This window comes from Notechis scutatus, chromosome 1 (assembly GCF_049901735.1).
Source record: "Notechis scutatus isolate UNSWTSFEM ecotype Mainland chromosome 1, rNotScu1.2, whole genome shotgun sequence".
Taxonomy (NCBI): domain Eukaryota; kingdom Metazoa; phylum Chordata; class Lepidosauria; order Squamata; family Elapidae; genus Notechis; species Notechis scutatus.
Genome location: NC_142009.1, coordinates 20,643,583 through 20,663,986, shown reverse-complemented (window position 1 = coordinate 20,663,986; position 20,404 = coordinate 20,643,583). Strand labels below are relative to the sequence as shown.

General features: G+C 42.4%; 1 protein-coding gene across 1 annotated transcript in view; it reads right to left on the bottom strand.

Annotated features, from left to right (window-relative positions):
* SSC4D (scavenger receptor cysteine rich family member with 4 domains) overlaps positions 1-19,359 on the bottom strand; it is a 32,041-nt gene extending 12,682 nt beyond the window's left edge. Inside the window, exons 1-7 of the mRNA XM_087957962.1 lie at positions 19,119-19,359; positions 16,445-16,480; positions 11,929-12,234; positions 6,251-6,322; positions 4,769-5,083; positions 1,716-1,799; positions 102-179 (exon numbers count right to left, since the gene is read on the bottom strand). Coding sequence (XP_087814088.1) covers positions 102-179; positions 1,716-1,799; positions 4,769-5,083; positions 6,251-6,322; positions 11,929-12,234; positions 16,445-16,480; positions 19,119-19,236 — 1,009 coding nt within the window. The 5' untranslated portion in view covers positions 19,237-19,359. The remainder of the gene's footprint in view (positions 1-101; positions 180-1,715; positions 1,800-4,768; positions 5,084-6,250; positions 6,323-11,928; positions 12,235-16,444; positions 16,481-19,118) is intronic.
* Between the last annotated feature and the right edge of the window lie 1,045 nt (positions 19,360-20,404).

Here is a 20,404-nt window from a genome sequence, read left to right as displayed (position 1 = left end):
CCCAGAAATGTGAAAACTAAAAGGGCCACTTGTGTCTGATCAATATTTGCATTATAATTTGCACTATAATATTTGCATAGCATCCAGGGCTAAAAACTTACTTTTTTTTTCCAACATAAGAAGGGCTGACGTCATTGCCATCTCAGTTTCAGAGGTGGGTTGAATTGTATCCTCAGTGACTGCAAAGACATTCAACTGTGAGCGCATTCCCACCCTGATATCTATGTGAAATGAATGTTAGGAAGGTGGGCTATTCTCTGTTGTTTAAACCCAGTTTATAGAATCACAGAATTGGAAGAAAAAGACAATCTAATCTCTCTTGTCATGAAGAAAATCGACAACTACAGTAGCCTTCTAGCCTCTGTTTAAAAACTTACACGGAAGAGGTTCAGCCTGAAGGCAAGGCTGCTGGATCCACGATCAAATGCAAGGATATTATTTAAAAAACCATTTTCTTATGTTTAATCCCTTTATCCAAGTTTAAATTGTTGGGCTCCTATCTACCGACAACGGGGATTATTGAGTTCATTGATTATTATCTAAACCAGTGGTTCTCAACCTTCCTAATGCCACGACCCTTTAATACAGTTCCTCAAGTTTTGGTGACCCCCAACCATATGGCTCGGTTCCTAAGACCATCAAAAATATGTGTTTTCCGATGGTCTTAGGAGACCCCTGTGAAAGGGTCGTTCGATCCCCAAAGGTGTCGCAACCCACAGGTTGAGAACCACTGATCTAAACGTATTAATATAATAAAATACGTATCTCCTCTTAATGGTTGCTTGTCCAGACCCAGCATTCCCCAATTCCTTCAATCTTGCCCCCTTTGAAACTTGAGTTTCAAATCTCCTACCAGTTCAAGTTATCCAGTCTAAGCCCTTTCAACTTTTCAATGTTCTTCTGAAATTATGATGCCCAGAACGGATAATGATTTTCTAAGCATTGCCTTAGCAAATCACTAGGTTCTCAATAGGCCCCCAGAGTTGTGTCTCAATCTTTAGGGAAGAGCATCTGAGTTTTGCCACGACTTGATCAAGCTCTTCAAAAGCCCTCCCTGAAATAGTAATAATAATCCTGATGTGGACATATCCGCAATGCAAAAGAGACAACAAAAACAACCCTCTAGCCCCAAACACTGAAGCCAGAGAGCTCATACACTGACCCCCAGAACTTGGGGGAGGCCCACAGCTCCTTCCAAATTGCCACCAAATTGTAATGGTTAATCCTTCCAAGGGCTAAAAATAAAATTAAACAATAAAGATAAAATTTAGATTTGCTCTAAGTTCTACCTAATTCTTTACCTATCAGGGCATCTGTAAGGATGTTGGAGGGATAGTGGGTAAAAAAAAAAGATCACATTTTCAAAGCCACCAACTTTTTAAAACCATCCCTGCAGAAACCCCTGGTTCCCTTTACTTCTTAGAATATAACCCTTGGCAGTCTGCTCAGAGGTCAAAGGTGACCCTGGGTCCAAGAGTTAGCTTTCCTGTAATCTGCCTGTTTCATTTTTCAGTACATCACTGGTAGCATCTGGCCTAGTTTTGGTAGCCTTCCTCAATAGGATGCCCAGGTATAATGCTCTAAAGTCTAAAGCTTCTTCCTCCCGCAGCATGGAAAGACACAAGAGCCACACTGGAAGAATTTGATTTAGCTCACATTCCCTCCCCTCAAATTTGGTGATTTATGGAGAGTGGAATTATAGTGGTCCCTCTTACCTGTGACTGTATCTGTGAATGATTCTTTATAGTCCTCTACCACTAATGTGGTGATTGGCATAATGGTGGTGGTTGTCCCTAGCCCTGTTGAGACACAATAGTAAGAAAGGTTGGCCATGCCAAATAAAGGTGCCAGCAACAGATTTTGTTGTCTGCTGAGGAGTTAACTCCATCGATCAATTTCTGGTGAACTATATTTGCTCATTACAAAATATTAAATGAAAAGCAATTGATGGGTACTTCAATTATTTCTAATAATTCTAAAAATCAGGAAAAAGGCAAAGAAGGATGCAGAAGGTTGATGTCCTTCAATTTAGCCTCTGGAAATCTTGTAATAGATGTCTGTGCATGCCGAACAAAATTACACAAAATAACTAACCACATCTTAGCCAGCAAGTTGGGTGAATCCAGTTGTGTGATCAATGCCTGGCTCAATATGTCATGTGAATCCAGAAAACTGGGTTAATTGAATACACCTTTGCTAATTATGGGAAGCTCTGTGGTGAGAATATATCCACTGTCATTTCTATGCCTAGTTCAAAACACACATTTTTTTGAGTCACAAACCCCTGATTTGACTTGAGATCGTGACAGTTCAAGGGCTGCTATTCCCATTTTGTCTATGAATGTCTGCCACGGAAGCCTTATCTAGATCTAACTTTCTTAGAAGTAGTAAAAGAACTTCCTCATCTTAGAAGGCAAGAACCAAACATGAGTTCTTTTGTACTGTTGCATTCCATCTCGAGAATCTTCTTCCTTCAAGGATGCCCTGGACAAGTTCTATGTTTTCATTTTCATCACATGTTAAATCTTTCAATTTTGCCAGAGCATTATTCTCCAGATAGGTTTAGGCCACCATGAGGACTATAAACATGGCCTGCTGGAGCTGCACAGGGAGCCATTCGGAGCGAGCGATCTGCTGCTCCTCACACTCAGCCCTTAGTAGAAAATAGGGTCCTACCCTCCACATGAGTTTTTTCCAGTGAGACCAGTCTATCAGGGCAACCTGGTCTACCCAATTATGGGAAGGAGCATACGGCTTCCACTTTCACCTTTCAGCCCCAATCCAGGAGCCTTCACAGGCAGTCGCTTTCACAACAAACTAATTTTGTGTTAATTTTATGATTTGCTGACAAAGAAATAAAGGGAGACTAGTATATATCTATTTCAAGCTATTTAGCTCTCATCAGCTAGCCACACCCTTTGGGATTCGAACCCGAGCCCAGGTTCGAATCGCAGAAGGTTTATAGCTAGCTGATGAGAGCTAAATAGTTTGAAATTGATCTATACTAGTCTACCTTTATTTCTTTGTCGGTAAAACATAAGTTTAGCACTCCATTTAACATAGAATAACAGAGTTGGAAGGGACCTTGGAAGTCATCTAGTCCAACCCCCTGCTCGAGCAGGAGAGTCTATTTCAAATATTAGCCTCTACCTAGGATCGAACTCACAGCCTCCTGATTGTGAGATGAGAGCTCCGACTCTAGGCCATGAAACACGCCCAAATGACTTGGGATTGTCATTCCTAGAATTCCCAAACTGGCAAAGCTGAACTTAAGTTTGTGTTTAGAGGTTTACTTATTTCAACTCATTTCCCGGGGAGATATAGCTTTATATCTATATTTAAACTATATAGCTTTAGAGCCTCATAGCTGCATTAATCTAATTAGGGGTTCTGTTTGCACACTGTTCCTTGTTAGGTGAAGCAAAGGACATTTAAGCTTCTTTGAGCTTTCTCCTTACGCCAAAGCTGCATTCACATGTTTTCTTAAAGAACAAAGTTCTCAAGGACACACAGGCTGCCATTGTAGTCTGGTCTTCTGCTTCATGAACTAATGTTAAAACCATCAGCATGTTACATGCAGTCCTTGACTTACCCTAGTTCTTTTAGTGACCGTTCAAAGTTACAATGGCACTGAAAAAAAAGTGACTTATGACCATTTTTCACACTTGTGACCAATGCAGCATCCCCATGGCCACCTGATCACAATTCGGATGCTTGGCAACTGACTCATTTATGATGGCTACAGTGTCCCAGGGCGATGAGATTATCTTTGGTGACCTTCTGACAAGCAAAGGCAATGGGGAAGCCAGATTCACTGAACAACTGTGTTATTAGCAATAGCACTTAGACTTATATACCGCTTCACAGTGCTTTACAGCCCTCTCTAAGCAGTTTACAGAGTCAGTCTCTTGCCCCCAACAATCTGGGTCTTCATTTTACCCACCTTGGAAGGATGGAAGGCTGAGTCAACCTTAAGCTTGGTGGGATTTGAATTGCCAAATTGTAGGCAGCCAGCAGGCAGCAGAAGTAGCTTGCAGTACTGCACTCTAATCACTGCACCACAGAGGCTCCTTATTAACTTAATAGCTGCAGTGATTCACTTAACAACTGTGGCAAGAAAGTTCATAAAATGGGGCAAAGCCTCACGTAACAAATGTCTTGCTTAGCAACAGAAAATTGTGGTCATAAGTCAAGGACCACCTGTATCAACAGAACCAAAATCTACTTACTTTCCTATTTCAGCTTCCATTGATGATTGCCTAGTCTCTCCTCCCCCCACCCACCCACTCCCCACAAAATATTTCAATCAATGTCACCCTGTTTTAATTAAAGAAAGCAGCTCCAAGGTTGGAGTATCCTGCTCCAAGGTCAGGCCACTTGTAGTATATCTACAACAGCCAAAGTCAAAGTCATTCAAAGAATCTTCCAAGTTTGGCCATGTTTACAGTTTGCACATCCCCTTCATTATGTTAGGGTTATGTTATCAGAGGCGGTATTCAGCAGGTTCTGACCAGTTCTGGAGAACCGGTAGCGGAAATTTTGAGTAGTTCAGAGAACCAGCCAATACCACCTCTGACTGGAGATTTTACAGTATCCTTTCCCTGCCACACCCACCAAGCCACGCCCACAGAACCGGTAGTAAAGAAATTTGAACCCCACCACTGTATGTTATGATTATGGTATGTTACACTAATTATACAGTTCAAAATCTCTCTGGGAGCTGCCTGCCTTGTCTAGGCGGTTGAGGCATCTTTTCCAACTTGCTCACCAGAGCAGATGACCCCAGCGTCTTCATGGTGACCACAGTTATGGATGCCCCAACCGAGGCTGAAACAGGCTGAGAGTTGAGGCTCGTTTCCATCGCAATTCACATTATCCAGGAGGATCCGCCCAGTGCCGTAGCCGAAGTAGGCGTTGGTCCTGTAGGCTACTGCATGGCCGCAGTCCATCTGCTTGCACACCACATTGGCATCATGCAGCTCCCACTCATCATCACACACAGTGCCCCAGTTTCCTTTGTAGAATATCTCCACTCGGCCTTGGCAGGCGTTAGCCCCGTTCACCAGCCGGATTCTCCCATTACCTGAAAGAGACCAGAGGATCACCCAACCATCTGCCTTGCTCTGTTTATCGCTTTTGAGAGAAAAAAAATGAGCTTGTGATGACCCAGGGTGGAATACAAAATAAACACAATCACAAAAAAACAGGTGAAGCCCCTTTTATTCCTTCACTTTGCTTCCAAGCTCCAAATATTCTTGACTGGAGACAAAAAAAACTCCCATGCAAGCAGTTACAAAGAGGAGGAAATGCCGTTTAAATTATAAAGAGTAAAAAAACAACACAAACCAAGGACTTGAAGACATCCACAGATATCAGAACACACACTGGAAAGGATGCCAAACTCAGAGAGGAACAATAAACTAGAGATATTTCCAAGCTGTGTTTCCAGCACTGGCCCGAACGCATGTCCATCCTCTTATCCAGTTGTCACAGCTGCAGCCCATGAAGAGGATCAAGGCCCTCTCCTCCCCAGTAGACCACGTCTCTCCCTTATCCTCTCCTCCCTGCGTGCCCCAGGATGGAGAGGGGATGGGCCTGGGTCCTCCTCTGACTGCCCAGCCGGCTTCTGCCCTTCCCCAGCCTCCTCCACAACCTCTGGAGCCACATTTCCACTCCCTGTCGGCTGTTCCTCCTCTCCCTCAGAGTCAGTCTCCACCAGGGGCATGACAGAGTTCTTTTTATGGAAGAGGCAGAAATGTCTACTAAAAGAAAAAAAAACCAAGAAGACCTAGAAGAGAAAACCCATTATTAAGAGGCCACTATTATGCAATATTTCAATCTTCTCCTCTGCTACGGTTGACTTTTTCTAATAAGAAAAAGAAACCAACCCAAAAAAGCCAATAGCAGTGAATGGAAGACTTGATCATCTGAACTCTTTCGTCCCGTGCTATAAAATTCCACGAACAAAGCAGAAAATTGCAATGGCTATTGAGTACCTGTAGTAAAAAGTTATTGTAGCTACCAGACACCACTCTATCCGACCTTAAGTAAATATATCTGAAATAAATGAATACTTTTCCCTACTTTCTATTTTCCCCTCTTTCAGATGCTGTCCACCATATGCTACCTGTTAGGTTATAAGGCCCTTGAGACAAATATCCTTTCCTTCCTTTTCCAGTCATACGCTTGCAAAAATAAATAAGCAAGCCAGCTAAAGATGATTTTTTAAGTAAATCTAGAAAGCACTTACTTTTCTTATCTTTTAATGGGGATGTGGTTGTTTTGCTGGCAGGGTCTTTTGCTGATTGCGTGGGTAGCAGTTCTACAAAGACAGAAAAAATGGATGCATGAAGATCAAGAAAACTATAGAGTAATTATATCAACACCATGGCCGTGTGCCGCGCCCCCAACTCTTCTGTACAGGCAGTGTCCTATAACTTCTATCCTATTTGCTAGCACTGGTGGTGTTACCTAGTTTGGTAATGAAATGTTTGCAAGAAAACCACCAAACTCAAGAGAGCACCATAATGACCCTACAGCTTCTATTTTAAATTATAGTTGGTTGACTTGATGAATTTACACAACCTTCCCAAACTTGTGCCCTTCAAATATATTTTAAGAACCTCTAGTCTTAGTTCATCTGAAAGACACCAGCTGAGGAAGATGTAAAAAAAAGCCAGAGGAAGAAGAGGGGGAGGGAGGAGGGGGGAGGAGGAGGAGGAGGAGGAGGAAAGAAGAAGAAAAAGAGGAGGAGGAGGAGGAGGAGGAGGAGGAGGAGGAGGAGGAGGAGGAGGAGGAGGAGGAGGAAGAAGAAGAAGAAGAAGAAGAAGAAGAAGAAGAAGAAGAAGAAGAAGAAGAAGAAGAAGAAGAAGAAGAAGAAGAAGAAGAAGAAGAAGAAGAAGAAGAAGAAGAAGAAGAAGAAGAAGAAGAAGATCATCAGCTATATGCTCCCCTTAGAAATAGTATTCAATCCATAGGCAAGGTTACTATTACTATTTATTTTGGTGACATCCAGACTTTAAATGGACATATCTGGTATTTCAGGGGTAGATAATGTGATGCTCATATCACATATTGTCTGGAGATATATCTCAAGGTGCCACTAGGTTCTTCACATATCTCTTCCTCTCTGAAAAAAAATATCTTGCTGTAGTCAATTCTCCAAAACAGATAGTGACCACTGACCACTAGATATAGAAGGATTCTGAATTTCTTTCCTTATCTGAAAAACTTGCTTTGTAATCTACTTCCTTTTAAGATTTTCATCACTTCCTTCATCTCCAAGTCCATCCCTTTCTCTTCTCTCTCTGACCTGTGCAGATCAGATGCTGTGCTTATAAAAGGGAGGCAAGCACATATTATGGACTCTTAACTTGTAGGCAGTACTGTAGGCAATACTGATGCCTTCAACCCCTAAACAAACTGGCTCTCCTCAGCACCAAAAGCAAGCTTACCATTATGTTTCTTTCACACATGCACCAGCCTCAATAATATTTTCTTATAAAAGTTATACTCACAACGCCAGTGTTTCTCTCTACATGCAATCAGCCCAACACATTGTGTCCGCTCCATACTGTGCCTGCTCCATACTGTGCCAGCTGTCCTGATCAGTTTAGTGTCTTCTGATCTCCTTTTGCACTACAACTGTTCCTGGTCTACTCAAAGCAGCTGTTTAAAAATGCTCTGAACATAGAATTCTCTTTTGCTTCTAAAGCTACTATTATTCAGCCACTCTTTTAATCAAGCCTTCCTCTTTTTTATCTATTAATTGATGAAAGCCCAGATTGAACCCGCTGCACTTCCTTTAATGAGAGCGAAAAACAGGAGACCGATAGCATCTTTTTCTGACTAACAAATTTTATTAAAAGGCATAAACTTTCCTGAACTGTATCATCAGGGGTGGTATTCCACAGGTTCACACCTATTTGCTAGAACCGGTTGTTAACATTCTAAGCAGTTTGGAGAACCAGTTGTTAGAAGAAATTACTGGCCTAATCCTGTAAGAAAGCAGGAAGGAAACATTCTGCTGTTGCTTACAGAAACTGCCTCTCCGTTAACCCTTATTACATTCTTGGCAGGACTAGACTTCTTGTCTCAGGAACTTCTTTGGAGTTTTTCCCCCCCTCCTTTGCTGGTACTTTGCTTGTGTGGAGTGACCATTCAAAGTTACAATGGCACTGAAAAAAGTGACTTATGACCATTTTTCACACTTACAACTGTTGCAGCATCCCCACAGTCATGAGAGGCCAGGTGAGGAGATGCATGCCTCGATGTGAGTGATATTGAGTTGCCCATGCCCAGCCAATAACATGACCGCCAAGCCACGCCCACCAACTAAGCCACGCCCACAGAACCGGTTGTTAAAAAATTTGAATCCCACCCCTGTGCATCATGTATCTTTGAATGACATTTCATACTTGGAAAGTATGCTACCAAACTCTTCCTGATTCCTTAATGAGAATGCAAGTCCTAGTTTAATGCAAGTTCTTTTAAGAGGTGGTTAGGAAAATACAGCTTTGGGACTAATAGAGCGCCAAACACTTCTTGACTGAAACTGCAAAAATGGTGAAATCACCAAACTTTTCCCTGGCAAAAGAGCCCAAAGCTGATACCTTATGCTCTGACCTGTCTCTGCCAGTTCCAGCTTTGAAACGAACAGAGGATTATGTGCTGAAGATCTGGAGTAAAGAGACAGACCAGATTCATATAATACACTGAGCCAAAATGAAATCCACGTTACGGCATAGTGCAATGTATGGTGTTTCTGGTGGTGACTGGGAGACAGGTAGTCCTCAATTTACAACCCATTGTTTAGCAATATTTGAAGTAACTATGGCATTGAAAGACATGACTTATGAGTAACAGATTAACAGAGTGGGAAGGGACCTCGTAGGTCATCTAGTCCAATCCCTTGCCCAAGCAGGGGACCGTACACCCGCGATGGCGAGCCTATCGCATGTGTGCCAGAAGTGGCACGCAGAGCCATTTCTGCTGGCATGCGAGAGGTCGCCCGGAAAAGACCCACTGTGCATGCGCACGGGCCCCTGCCAACCAGCTGATTGGGGCGGGGCACATGTGGTGGGGTCATGCACACATGCGCAGGGGTGTGCAGTACGTGTGCAGGGGTCGCGCATACATGTACAGGAGGCGGGGGGTCGTGTGCATTACACTATGGGTGCAGGCACGCACGCACACTTTTGGCATGCGACGAGGAAAAAGATTAGCCATCACTGCCCCTACCCCATTTCTGACAGATGGCAGCCCAGTCTCTTCTTGAAAGCTTCTGTTCCCTTGGTTGATTGCTCTCCCTGTCTGAAAATTTCTCCTTATTTACTTCTTGAACTTACAACGGTTGCAGCATTTCCAGTGTCACATGATCAAAATCTGGTTGCTTGGCAACTGGCATGTATTTCCGATGGTTACAGTGCCCTGGAAACATGTAGTCGCCATTTGCAACCTTCCCAAACCTGCTTCTCGCTAAGCCAAGTCAATGGAGGAAGCTGGATTTGCTTAACTGCGATTCACCTAACAACCGTGGCAACAAGGATTGTATTTAATAACCACCTTGCTCCCTGACAGAAATTCTAGCCCCAATGCTGTAGGTCGAGGGATATATTTCAAGGGATATAGTAAAGCCTCTACCTGTTCTGGCTTTCAAACACGACTTGAATAATGTATAATTTCTGGATTTATATTTTTTTTAATTATTGGTCCATTTCTACTAGATTATGCCCAATGGGGAGGGGCTTTAGGAGCACCAAACGGAAGCTGGTGGGCTGCATGTGGCCTCCGACGACACATGTTGCAACTCTTTTTGCAGAAGAAGACAGAAGAGAAGATTCAAATCTCACTCAGCTGTGGAGTTTGCCTGGATAACTTCGGGCTAAGGATAATTTCTCAGCCTAAAATGTTGGTTCTTTCGGATTGTCTATGGAATTTCCAAAAAAAAACCAGGGGGGGGGGAAGCAGAGGGGGATCCGACAGGGCTAAGCTACCAGTTCGGTGATTTACGATGTGCTTCCTTATACGCGCGTCTAAATCTTCGTCAGCTTGCTGCCCAGACAGCTGAACAGCATTGCGTGTAGAGAAGCAGCGTTTGAAAAAGCACTTTTTTCCTGCTTTTTCAACCGCAGCTGTGCCTTGCACAGCAGCTGAGGTTGAAAAATCAGGAAATAAAGGTCAGGTAAGAGCCCAGGCAGGCAGGTGGGCCAAAACAGCAGCAGACATAGAACCGGCTCTATGTCTGCTGCTCTTCAGAGCTACCGGTTCTACAGAGCCAGACAGAACCAGTAGAATCCCACCCCTGGGGGTAGGACTCTATACAAATAGTCCTCGACTTACGACCACAATTCCTTTGGCTAACCAAGACAGCTGTTAAGTGAATTTTGCCCCATTTGATGATCTTTCATGCCACAATTGTTAAGTGAAGCACTGTAATTGTTAAGTTAATAAAACGGTTGTTAAGTGAATCTGGCTTCCCCATTGACTTTGCTTGTCAGAAGGTTGGAAAAAAAGAATCACATGACCCCTGCAACAGTCATAAATATGAACCGGTTGCTAAGCATCTGAATTTTTGATGGGGAGGCTGCAATGGTCGTAAGGGTGAAAAAGGGTCCTAAGTCGCTTTTTTTTTTTTCAGTGCAGTGGTAAGTTCAAATGGTTATTAAATGAACTATGATAAGTCAAGGACTACCTGCACTCAGCACCATGATCTCCTAAAGGAAAGTCACCTGAAACCTACCACGAATGCTGAATCAATAAACAAATGAATCAGATTGGAGGGTAACTGTTCTTGGTTACAAGGAACATGATTTGCATTTACCTAATTCCAGTCTTCAAACATCAAGACTCAACGCACAAGCCTTTTAACCAAACTGAGGCAAATCTAAAAAAATAATAATACCCTAATGCCTTTTAAAGAAAACATCTGAACTTCCTTGAATTAAATAAATTACCAGAAGTGTATAAATTTGCGTATTGCGCCAAGATAGAAACTGTGGCTTAAAAAGTGCGGTGTTTGGATTCACATGTTGTGCCATGCCAAGCTTGCTTGCAACTCTATTATGGCTTAGCACAATCTGTGAAACAAGTCACTGCCTTTCTCACAAGTCAAAGAAAAGATAAAGATGGAGCAGAAAAAAATGAAACTAGGTCACAACTGTCCACACTAGTGACATGGTGGGGGCAGCAGAGGTGGTATTCAGCAGGTTTTGACTAGTTCTGGAGAACCGGAAATTTTGAGTAGTTCACAGAACCGGCAGTTACCACCTCTGACTGGAGACTTTACACTATCCTTCCCGTGCTACACCCAACAAGCCACGTCCACAGAACCGGTAGTAAAAATAAATAAATGAATCCCATCGCTGGGGGGCAGGGGGGAGGGCATCAGGGGGAGGTTGTCAAAATTTGCAAGATGACCAGTGCAGGATCATAATCAGAGACCTAAACTTTTGGCATGTTCAGTGCACAAACACATAAAGAAGTAGGCTTTGCGCCATCATCTTGCAAATTTCAACACTAATCCCAGAGGTGGTATTCAGCAGGTTCTGACCAGTTCTGGAGAACCGGTAGCAGAAATTTTGACTAGTTTGGAGAACCGGCAAATACCACCTCTGATTGGCCCCCACCCCCATCTATTCTCCGCCTCCCGAGTCCCAGCTGATTGGCTGGGTCTTCTTTTGTTGCCCTAGACAGGAGAACGGAGCTGGAAAGCAGGTTAGTGGAGTGGGGAGGGAATGGGTATTTTGCAGTAACCTTCCCCCAGGAGTGGGGAGGGAATGGGATTTTATAGTATCCTTCCCCTGCCATGTCCACCAAGCCACACCCATAGAACCGGTAGTAAAACAATTTGAATCCCACTACTGATCTACTTCGACACCAATCCCTTCCCCACCACCACTGCAATCCATCAGTCCCAAACCTTTGTACCATTACACATGACGGCCACATCTTCATAGTGGTAGCAGTTGTGGATGCCCCATCCACGGCTGCTGCATTCACTGAGGGCTGCCTCTCTTCCTTTGCAGTCCACATTGTCTAGAAAAATGGGTCCTTGCCCTCTGCCAAAAGAAAGGGTTGGTGGCATGCCGATGGCATGGCTACAACCGAGTTGGCGGCACACCACGTTGGCATCCACAATGTCCCAGTCGTCGTCACACACTGTGCCCCAGGTGTTGTTGTAGAAGATCTCCACCCGTCCCTGGCACCGGGTGCGTCCATTGACCAGCCGTACCTCTGGAAAGAAAAGGGCAGAGCTACTGTCTTGAAAAGCTCCAGAAGAAGGACTTCAGCGGGGGAGAAACAGCCGCATCATGGCCGGTGAACAACTAGGGTAGGGTCAGGCAAATCATCTGGGGATAATTTTACATATCGGAATTCAAAATCCGAAAGGTACCCTGGATCGGCATCAAGAAATTAAGTGGGGCCATGGCAAAAATTGTATTTCATTTAAATAGACAGTAATAACTAAAGTGTGGGAACAAATTTCTACCATGGAACTTCCCAATCTCAAAATGGGCCAATCTGAGTCTTCTGAAAGTAGCTGGACATCAAAACAAATTTCAGGATTGGAATCTTCTGTGACAGGATATTTTGCCTATCCTATTTATAAAATACAGTTGATATAATTATTCTCTGCATGCTGAAGATATCTCCCTTTTGAGTCCATTCAACTAACAGTTCAACTGGGTTTTTGAGGCATCCATTCAAATCTTTAGGGATGGTCATTCAAGAATGTAAAGGGTTATATTGCACCCTGAGGCACTGAACTAAGGGAAAGTAGGTCTGCTAAAATGAAAATGTATCTGGAATGGAGCTATGGCCCAGTAAAAGTGCAAATTCTTCTTGTACTCAATCCACCAAGGGAAACAATTATGGCGGCTTCTAGCATTAGAGCCATCAATCCCAAACTTTGTGGATCACTGTTTCTTCAGGTGAACTACTGGAACTCCACAGACAGGGGGTCTATGGAGAGTCTAAGTCATCCAGGTCATGGTTATGCCAAAGGTGCTTTTTTCAAAAAGCAACTGGATTTTTTGTGTGTGTTTTTCCTTGAAGACATTTTGCTTCTCAATCCAAGAAGCTTCTTTAGTTCTGACCGAATGACGGAGAATTAAATCCTTCCATTCTCCACCATTCAGTCAGAATTGAAAAAGCTTTTTGGATGAGAAGCAAAACTTCTTCAAGGAAAAACAAAAAATCCAGTTGCCCTTTGAAAAAAAAGCACTTTTGGGACTACAGAGGGAGTATTTTCATTAAGAGATGGTTTCTCTGGTTTGGCTTCACCATCCAGACTGCACCACATCTGTTATCAATTATAACCTGCTATATTATAATTCTCAGGCATGCTCTCTGGCTCCCATCTTGCAACTCTGCTCAGGCTCACATATAATTTCTAGTTTCAACTTGATGGTTTCCTACATTCAACTTGTCCCTTGAAGCATCCTCTCAGCTGGCCTTGGGTCTCGGCCTTTACAATTGGGGGGGGTTTTTTTTTTTTTGGGGGGGGGGGGGGGAAAAATCCCAAATATTGTTCAAAACCTACAGAGAGATGGCAACCATCAACTGGGAGGAAACTACCCACATGTTCTGGTGCCCAACCACAGCTTAAAGTACAAATTCTTGAAAGAGAATTTTTGGGATATGCAATTGAGCATCATTGGCTCCTGCTTCTATGTCCAGCTGTTAGCAATAGCACTTAGACTTATATTCAGCTTCATAGTTTATTTATTTATTTTTATTTGTCAATTGCTTATAAGATAATAGGAATAAGTAAAAACATAGTTATGAATACATGGATACATATAAGAAAAATAAAAAAAATATAAAAGAAACAATAGGACAGGGACGGTAGGCACGTTGGTGCGCTTATGCATGCTCCCTACAGACCTCTTAGGAAAGGGGTGAGGTCAATAGTAGACAGTCTAAGGTTAAAGTTTTTGGGGTTTGGGGAAAAAGCCACAGAGTCAGGTAGAGTATTCCAGACATTGACCACTCTGTTGCTGAAGTCGTATTTCCTGCAATCAAGTTTGGTGCGATTAACCTTGAGTTTGCATCTATTGTTTGCTCTTGTGTTGTTATGGTTGAAGCTGAAGTATTAATTGACAGGTAAGTCATTGCAATGTATGATTTTATATACCATACTTAGATCGGACCAAAGGCAGCGTAGTTGTAGGTTTTCTAGGTCTAGAATTTCGAGTCTGGTGGCATAAGGTACTCTGCAACGAGTAGAGGAGTGGAGAACTCTTCTTGTGAAATATTTCTGGACTTTCTCAACTGTGTTAATATCAGATACGTAATATGGGTTCCAGACTGATGAGCTGTATTCAAGTATTGGTCTAGCAAATGTTTTGTATGCTCTAGTTATTAGTGTAATACTACCAGAGAAAAAGCTACGTAAGATTAGGTTAACAACTCCTTTTTGGCTATGTAGTTACAGTGGGGTCTAGCACTTAGGTCATTTGAGATGAATACTCCAAGATCCTTGACAGAGTTTGGGTCATCAACAAGGTCTTGACTATTCAGCCTGTATTTTATTTTCTGATTTTTTTTGCCAATATGTAGAACAGAGCATTTATTTGTTGAGATTTGAAGTTGTCATTTGTTTGACCATTCTGATACATAGTCAAGGTCTTTTTGAAGGGTAGCAGTATTGTCTGTGGTGTTGAATAGCTTTACATCATCAGCGAAGAGAACGTAGATGCTCTTAATATGGTCACAGAGGTCATTTATGTAGAGTATGAAAAGAGTTGGTCCTAGAACACTGCCTTGGGGGACACCACTGTTGACAGGTACAGAATTTGATAGGATGCTCCCAATTTTGACCATTTGTTATCTGTTTGACAGGAATGCTTCTATCCAGTTATGCAGTTGTCCAGAGATACCATAAGATTTTATTTTTAGGAGTAGTTTGTCGTGTACCACTGAATCAAAGGCTTTACAGAAGTCTATGTAGATTGCGTCTATTGTTTTGCCCTGATCGAGTTGTATAGTCCATATGTTTTTGCAGTGTAAGAGTTGCAGATTACAGGATAGTTTTTTTCTGAAACCAAATTGTTTATTGGAGAGTAGGTTGTTTGTCTCTAAGTGGAGGATAATGGATTGGTTAATAATTGATTCCATGACTTTAAAGGTGACGCAGATAAGAAGATTGGTCTGTAATTTTCAACTAGGCTGGGGTCTCCCTTTTTGAAGATGGGGATGACCGTGGCTTGTGACCATAGGTTAGGCAAGGAGCTGGTCTTGAAAGATTTTTCAAAGATTATGCTTAGAGGTTCTGCTATGGCAGTGGATAGCTTTTTTAAGAAGTAGGCACATATTCCATCCAGTCCAATAGATAGAGATGGTTTTAGATTGCGTAGTGCTTTTTCAACATTGTCTTCTGTAAAATCGATATGTATTAGATCATTGTAGTTTTCTGTGGTTCGATTAGGAAATACTGGGCATGATCCAAGCACTCTCTAAATGGTTTACAGAGTCAGCACATTGCCCCCAACAACCTGGGTCCTCATTTTACTGACCTTAAGGCTGAGCCAGTCAGAATCGAACTGCTGGCAGTCAGAGAGTTAACCAGCAATATTTCATTCTAACCATTGTGCCACCACAGCTGTATTGCTGGCACTGCTATGATGCCTAGCAGACACCTGCTAACTTTAGGCGTACATTATGTCCATTATGAATAAGTTGGGCTCAGATGTAATGAACCATCACTTTCTTGTTAAGGGTCAATTATTGCTAAGGTAATCAAGTTGAATGTTACAGCAGATTGTTTTCTATCTAAAGAGCTTTCTATTCTAAGCCCAATTTCAAGATAAAGGGCCATAAGAATGCTATTTTAATACCTGTTTAGCAGGCTGAGCTTTAAGCGCACAAGTCAAGCATTTATTTTGATGAAATATATTTTACTTTGAATTACTGTAACTATTTCCTAATTGGCATCTGTATAGATAAACTAGCTTTTATTCATTTGATCAAAATTCCTGAGCTTCCAACTAAACTGGTACAGTTAAGAAATTGACAAAATGTAATTGATGGATTATGGGATATCAAGTTGTGCTGAATTTTAGCCATTATATTGGTAAACTGGCAGAAGGCCTTAACACGGAATTTATTGATAAAAGTTTCCTGTGAAATCTAATAAGGAGCCTTAAAACAAGTAGAGGGGAAATAGAGTTTCTTAGAGTTCTAAGAAATAGCAAATGGCACATTCACACACACACACACACACACCAAACAAAACTGGGGAGTCCCAGGTTGCAAATATTAAAATAGAAAGTTTGCTATGTTAGTTGCCCTTCAGGAAAGGAGGAAGAAAATCAGCTGCTGAAAGAATGATATAGTAGGAAACAGAGCTGGAAGGGGATGGTATTGATGCTAAATCAGCACAGAGGCAAGATATGGAAGAGCCTTAAAATTCTATATGCATCTCCATATAAAAGAGTCTCACCTGGAACGGTCATCGGTGCAGCCCCAGTGCTGCCAGCTGCAACAATAAAAGAATAATATAAGTTCATGCAAATTCAATTATATCCCCACATCAGGAAATTGAACCTGGATATCCTTCTCCATCTGCTGACTTTCAGGTGTGCCAAGACTTGCAACAGGCTGTATAACCATTTGTCTAAAATTCTTTAGCAAATCCTCCACCAAGCAGTCTTACCAGCTTGGAGTTCCCTTCCAACTCTAGGATTCTAATAACTCACATTCCAGAATCCCTATCCTGTAGGTGACAGGGAAAGCACGGTGGAAAGCAACAAGATTGGGTTGGGACTTCTGGGAGATTAAATCCACACAACTATGTATGTATGCATATATGTGGGAAAAGATGACCTTGAGGGAACCGTTCTTATTTCAGGGAATACGAAAAATGGTTGCAGGAATTGGTTATGTCTAGTTTAATGAAAATAAGGACTAGGGGGCGACATGATAGCAGTGTTTCAATATTTGGGGGGCTGCCACAAAGAAGAGGGAGTCAGCCAGGGGTGGGATTCAAATTTTTAACAAACGGTTCTGTGGGCGTGGCTTAGGTGGTGGGCATGGCTTGGTGGTCATGTGACTGGGTGGATGGACATGGCTTGGTGGTCGTGTTATTGGCTGGGTGGGGCCAACTCAATATCACTCACATCGAGGCACGCATCTCCTCGCCTGGCCTCTCATGACTGTGGGGATGCTGCAACAGTAGTAAGTGTGAAAAAGGGTCATAAGTCACTTTTTTCAGTGCCATTGTAACTTTGAATGGTCATTCCACACAAGCAAAGTACCAGCAAAGGAGGGAAAAAACCTCCAGAGGTGTTCCAGAGACAGGAAGTCTAGTCCTGCCAAGAATGTAATAAGGGTTAACGGAGAGGCAGTTTCTGTAAGTAACACCAGAATGTTTCCTTCCTGCCTTCCTTACAGGATTAGACCAGTAATTTCTTCTAACAACCGGTTCTCCAAACTGCTTAGAATGTTAACAACTGGTTCTAGTGAATAGGTGAGAACTGGTAGAATCTCACCCCTGGAGTCAACCTATTCTCCATGGCATCTGAAGGCAAGACAAAAAGCAATGGATGGAAACTAATCAAGGAGAGAACCAACCTAGAATTAAGGAAAAATTTCCTGACTGAACAATTAACTAGTGAAATGGCTTGCCTCCAGACATTGTGGGTGCTCCATCACTGGAGGCTTTTAAAAAGATACTGGACAGCCACTTGTCTGAAATGGTATAGGGCCTCCTGCTTGACCAGGGGGTTGAAGACCTCCAAGGGTCCCGTCCAACTCTGTTATTCTGCTACATCTTGTTAAGTTTAAAAAACAAAGGACTAGGTAATCTTTTCACGGTCAAGGACTAGGTTTATTATTGGGGGAGGGAGGCATAAATGCCAGAAAATGTGTGAGGCTAGGGTTTCCAAAGATATATTAGGATTTTTTTTTCCTTTCTAACTGTGATTTTCTTACTTTGTAGCTTATACTATCTTTTTCATGTTTTGTTCTGAGCTTAATGTGGGTAAGAAATTATGCTATCATTTATTGCAATGATGGTCAGAGGAGGCTCTATGGCTGCAAAAGGGGGATTTAGGCAAACATTGATCACTTCTGGCCTAGTGCCAAGACTGAGCAACATATTTTCCTCCAGTGCATTTATTTATTCATTTTTAACATTTTAAGTATCTCAAGGCAGCAAATATAATGATATTCTTTTGCCCACAACAGCACCTCTGTGAGCTGAGCTGGGCTCACTGGCTTTCATGACTGAGGCAAGACTAGAATTTCACAGTCTTCTGGTTGTGCTGAGCTCAAGAAAAACTTCAGGCCACGGTTGGAGAACAGCAGATGCTGTCTAATTCAAGGACACATACACACCTGCTTTTTCAGTTTCTAAAACTTCTTGCTATTAAGATAAGAGTAGCATTTTCTCCTCTATTTTAGCCAAGAAAGATTGCTCTCCCACAGTCTTCCCAACAGCTGTTTGGTGGGCGGGAAGCAATAACATCTACATGGAGAAGAACCAGATACTGGCGTACAATTGCATTTGATTAACCTTTCACTGGAATTTGGGGAACCAAAGTCTATCATAGCTACAGAACCATAGGAGGAAAAGGCTCTTGCACATCATCTGACATTCATCCTCTTTCTAAGTCCTCACGATCTGCCATACAGGTACATCAAGTGCCCAGTTCCATCATCAAGCCCCCAACATTTGAGTTCTACATTCTTTGGGGGAGAGAATTAGGTTTACGGTTCTGTGCCTATTCAAGATCATGAAACACAGATTAGATGCTTGAGATTTGCATAAACATTTCCACAGTAGCTAACTTGCCCCAGTTCTAAATTTAGACACTGCATTTGGGAATTTCATATAAAAGTAGAAATGGAAATCTGTTTTCTAAACTTGAAAGCAACAAGAAAAGCAAGGGGATGAGAAGGTGACTAACAATTTGAATTTGATTTCTCAACATCTTTTTTATACAGTAGCGACCAAATATGGGTGCAATGTTCTGGAAATTCTGGTCTCAATCATGGTAATAAATCAGGGACTGCCTGTATTTGTCCATTTACAATCATCTGTATGCTATCTAATTTCATAACTATGGATGGCATAATAAGAAGCTGAAAAGGAGGAAAAGGAGGGGATTACTCACCTGTTAGTAAAAGGAAGAAGAATGGAGCCAGTGTTGGCAGGGTCAGTAAGGCAGGTGGTACGCAGAGTCCTGGCTTTTGATCTTTCTTCCTGTAACCTGGCCAAGGTCCAAAGTTCATTTCTGCTTCTTGCAGGATTAAGTGGAAGATTTTTGATGTTCTCCCAAGGGACGTCTGCCAAGCCACACCAGGAAGAGGGAAAAATAGTGCCAGGGCACCCTTCTCTCATCATGTAAAAGACATGAAACTTGGCACGATAGAGAAATATATGAAGGTTGTATTTTAATGCAAATTAATCCAGATTAATTTCATTATACACCAACCTTCCCCAATCTGGAATCTCCCCCCCCCCCCACCCCCCAGTCATTTTTCCGTTTCTGAGAATCACAGATTGTATGATGGTGGGACATCACTGGTGGGACTCAATGCACCAATTTTACCCAACATCTATCTAACTTATCTCTGCAATTCCACAGTTCAAAAAAGTTATGGAGCAATCTCTGGGACCGTGAAAAACTGCTGGGAAGGTTGTCCCAAAGGTACTTTTTCAGGAGACAATTGCTTTTTTTTTTTTTATTTGAAGAGATTTCACTTCTCATCCAAGAAGCTTCTTCCGCTCTGACAGGATAGTGGGAATGGAAGGATTTATACTCCTTGCAGACAGCTGATCATTTGCATCCTTTTAGGGGGTCATTGAAATACTTGGAGTTTTATCTGTGTCCTCAGGGTCACCTGAGTAGGGCAAATAGTTCCTGTAGTCTGCAGTATTTTTTCCCCTGGAAATCCATTCTTACTCCCACATCATTCAAAGGGTGTTCGTCTACTCAGGTGACCCTGAGGACAGAGATAACTTCCAAGTGTTTCCTGTCAGAGCTGAAGAAGCTTCTTGGATGAGAAGGAAAACGTCTTCAAAGAAAGAAAAAAACCAAGAAAGTCCAGTTGCCTCCTGAAAAAGCACTTTTGGAATAACCATGACCTGGATGACTAAGAATCTGTACAGACTTTTGCTGGGAAGGTTGCTTTCACCCAGTGCTTCTCCATCTTGGCTACTTTTAACATACATGAAGTTCAGCTCCCAGAATCCCTTAGCCAGCATGCTGGCTGAGGAATTCTGGAGTTGAAATCCATACATTTTTAAATTGCTAAGGCTGGGAAAAACTGCTCTAACCCTAAAGCTTCCCACCTCCTCTTAACTTCCATTAATCCAGCCTCACAGGGACTATTTTAGATAGTGTGAAAGCAAGAAATCCCCCCCCCTCACTGCCTACACATTCTTTCACACACACTT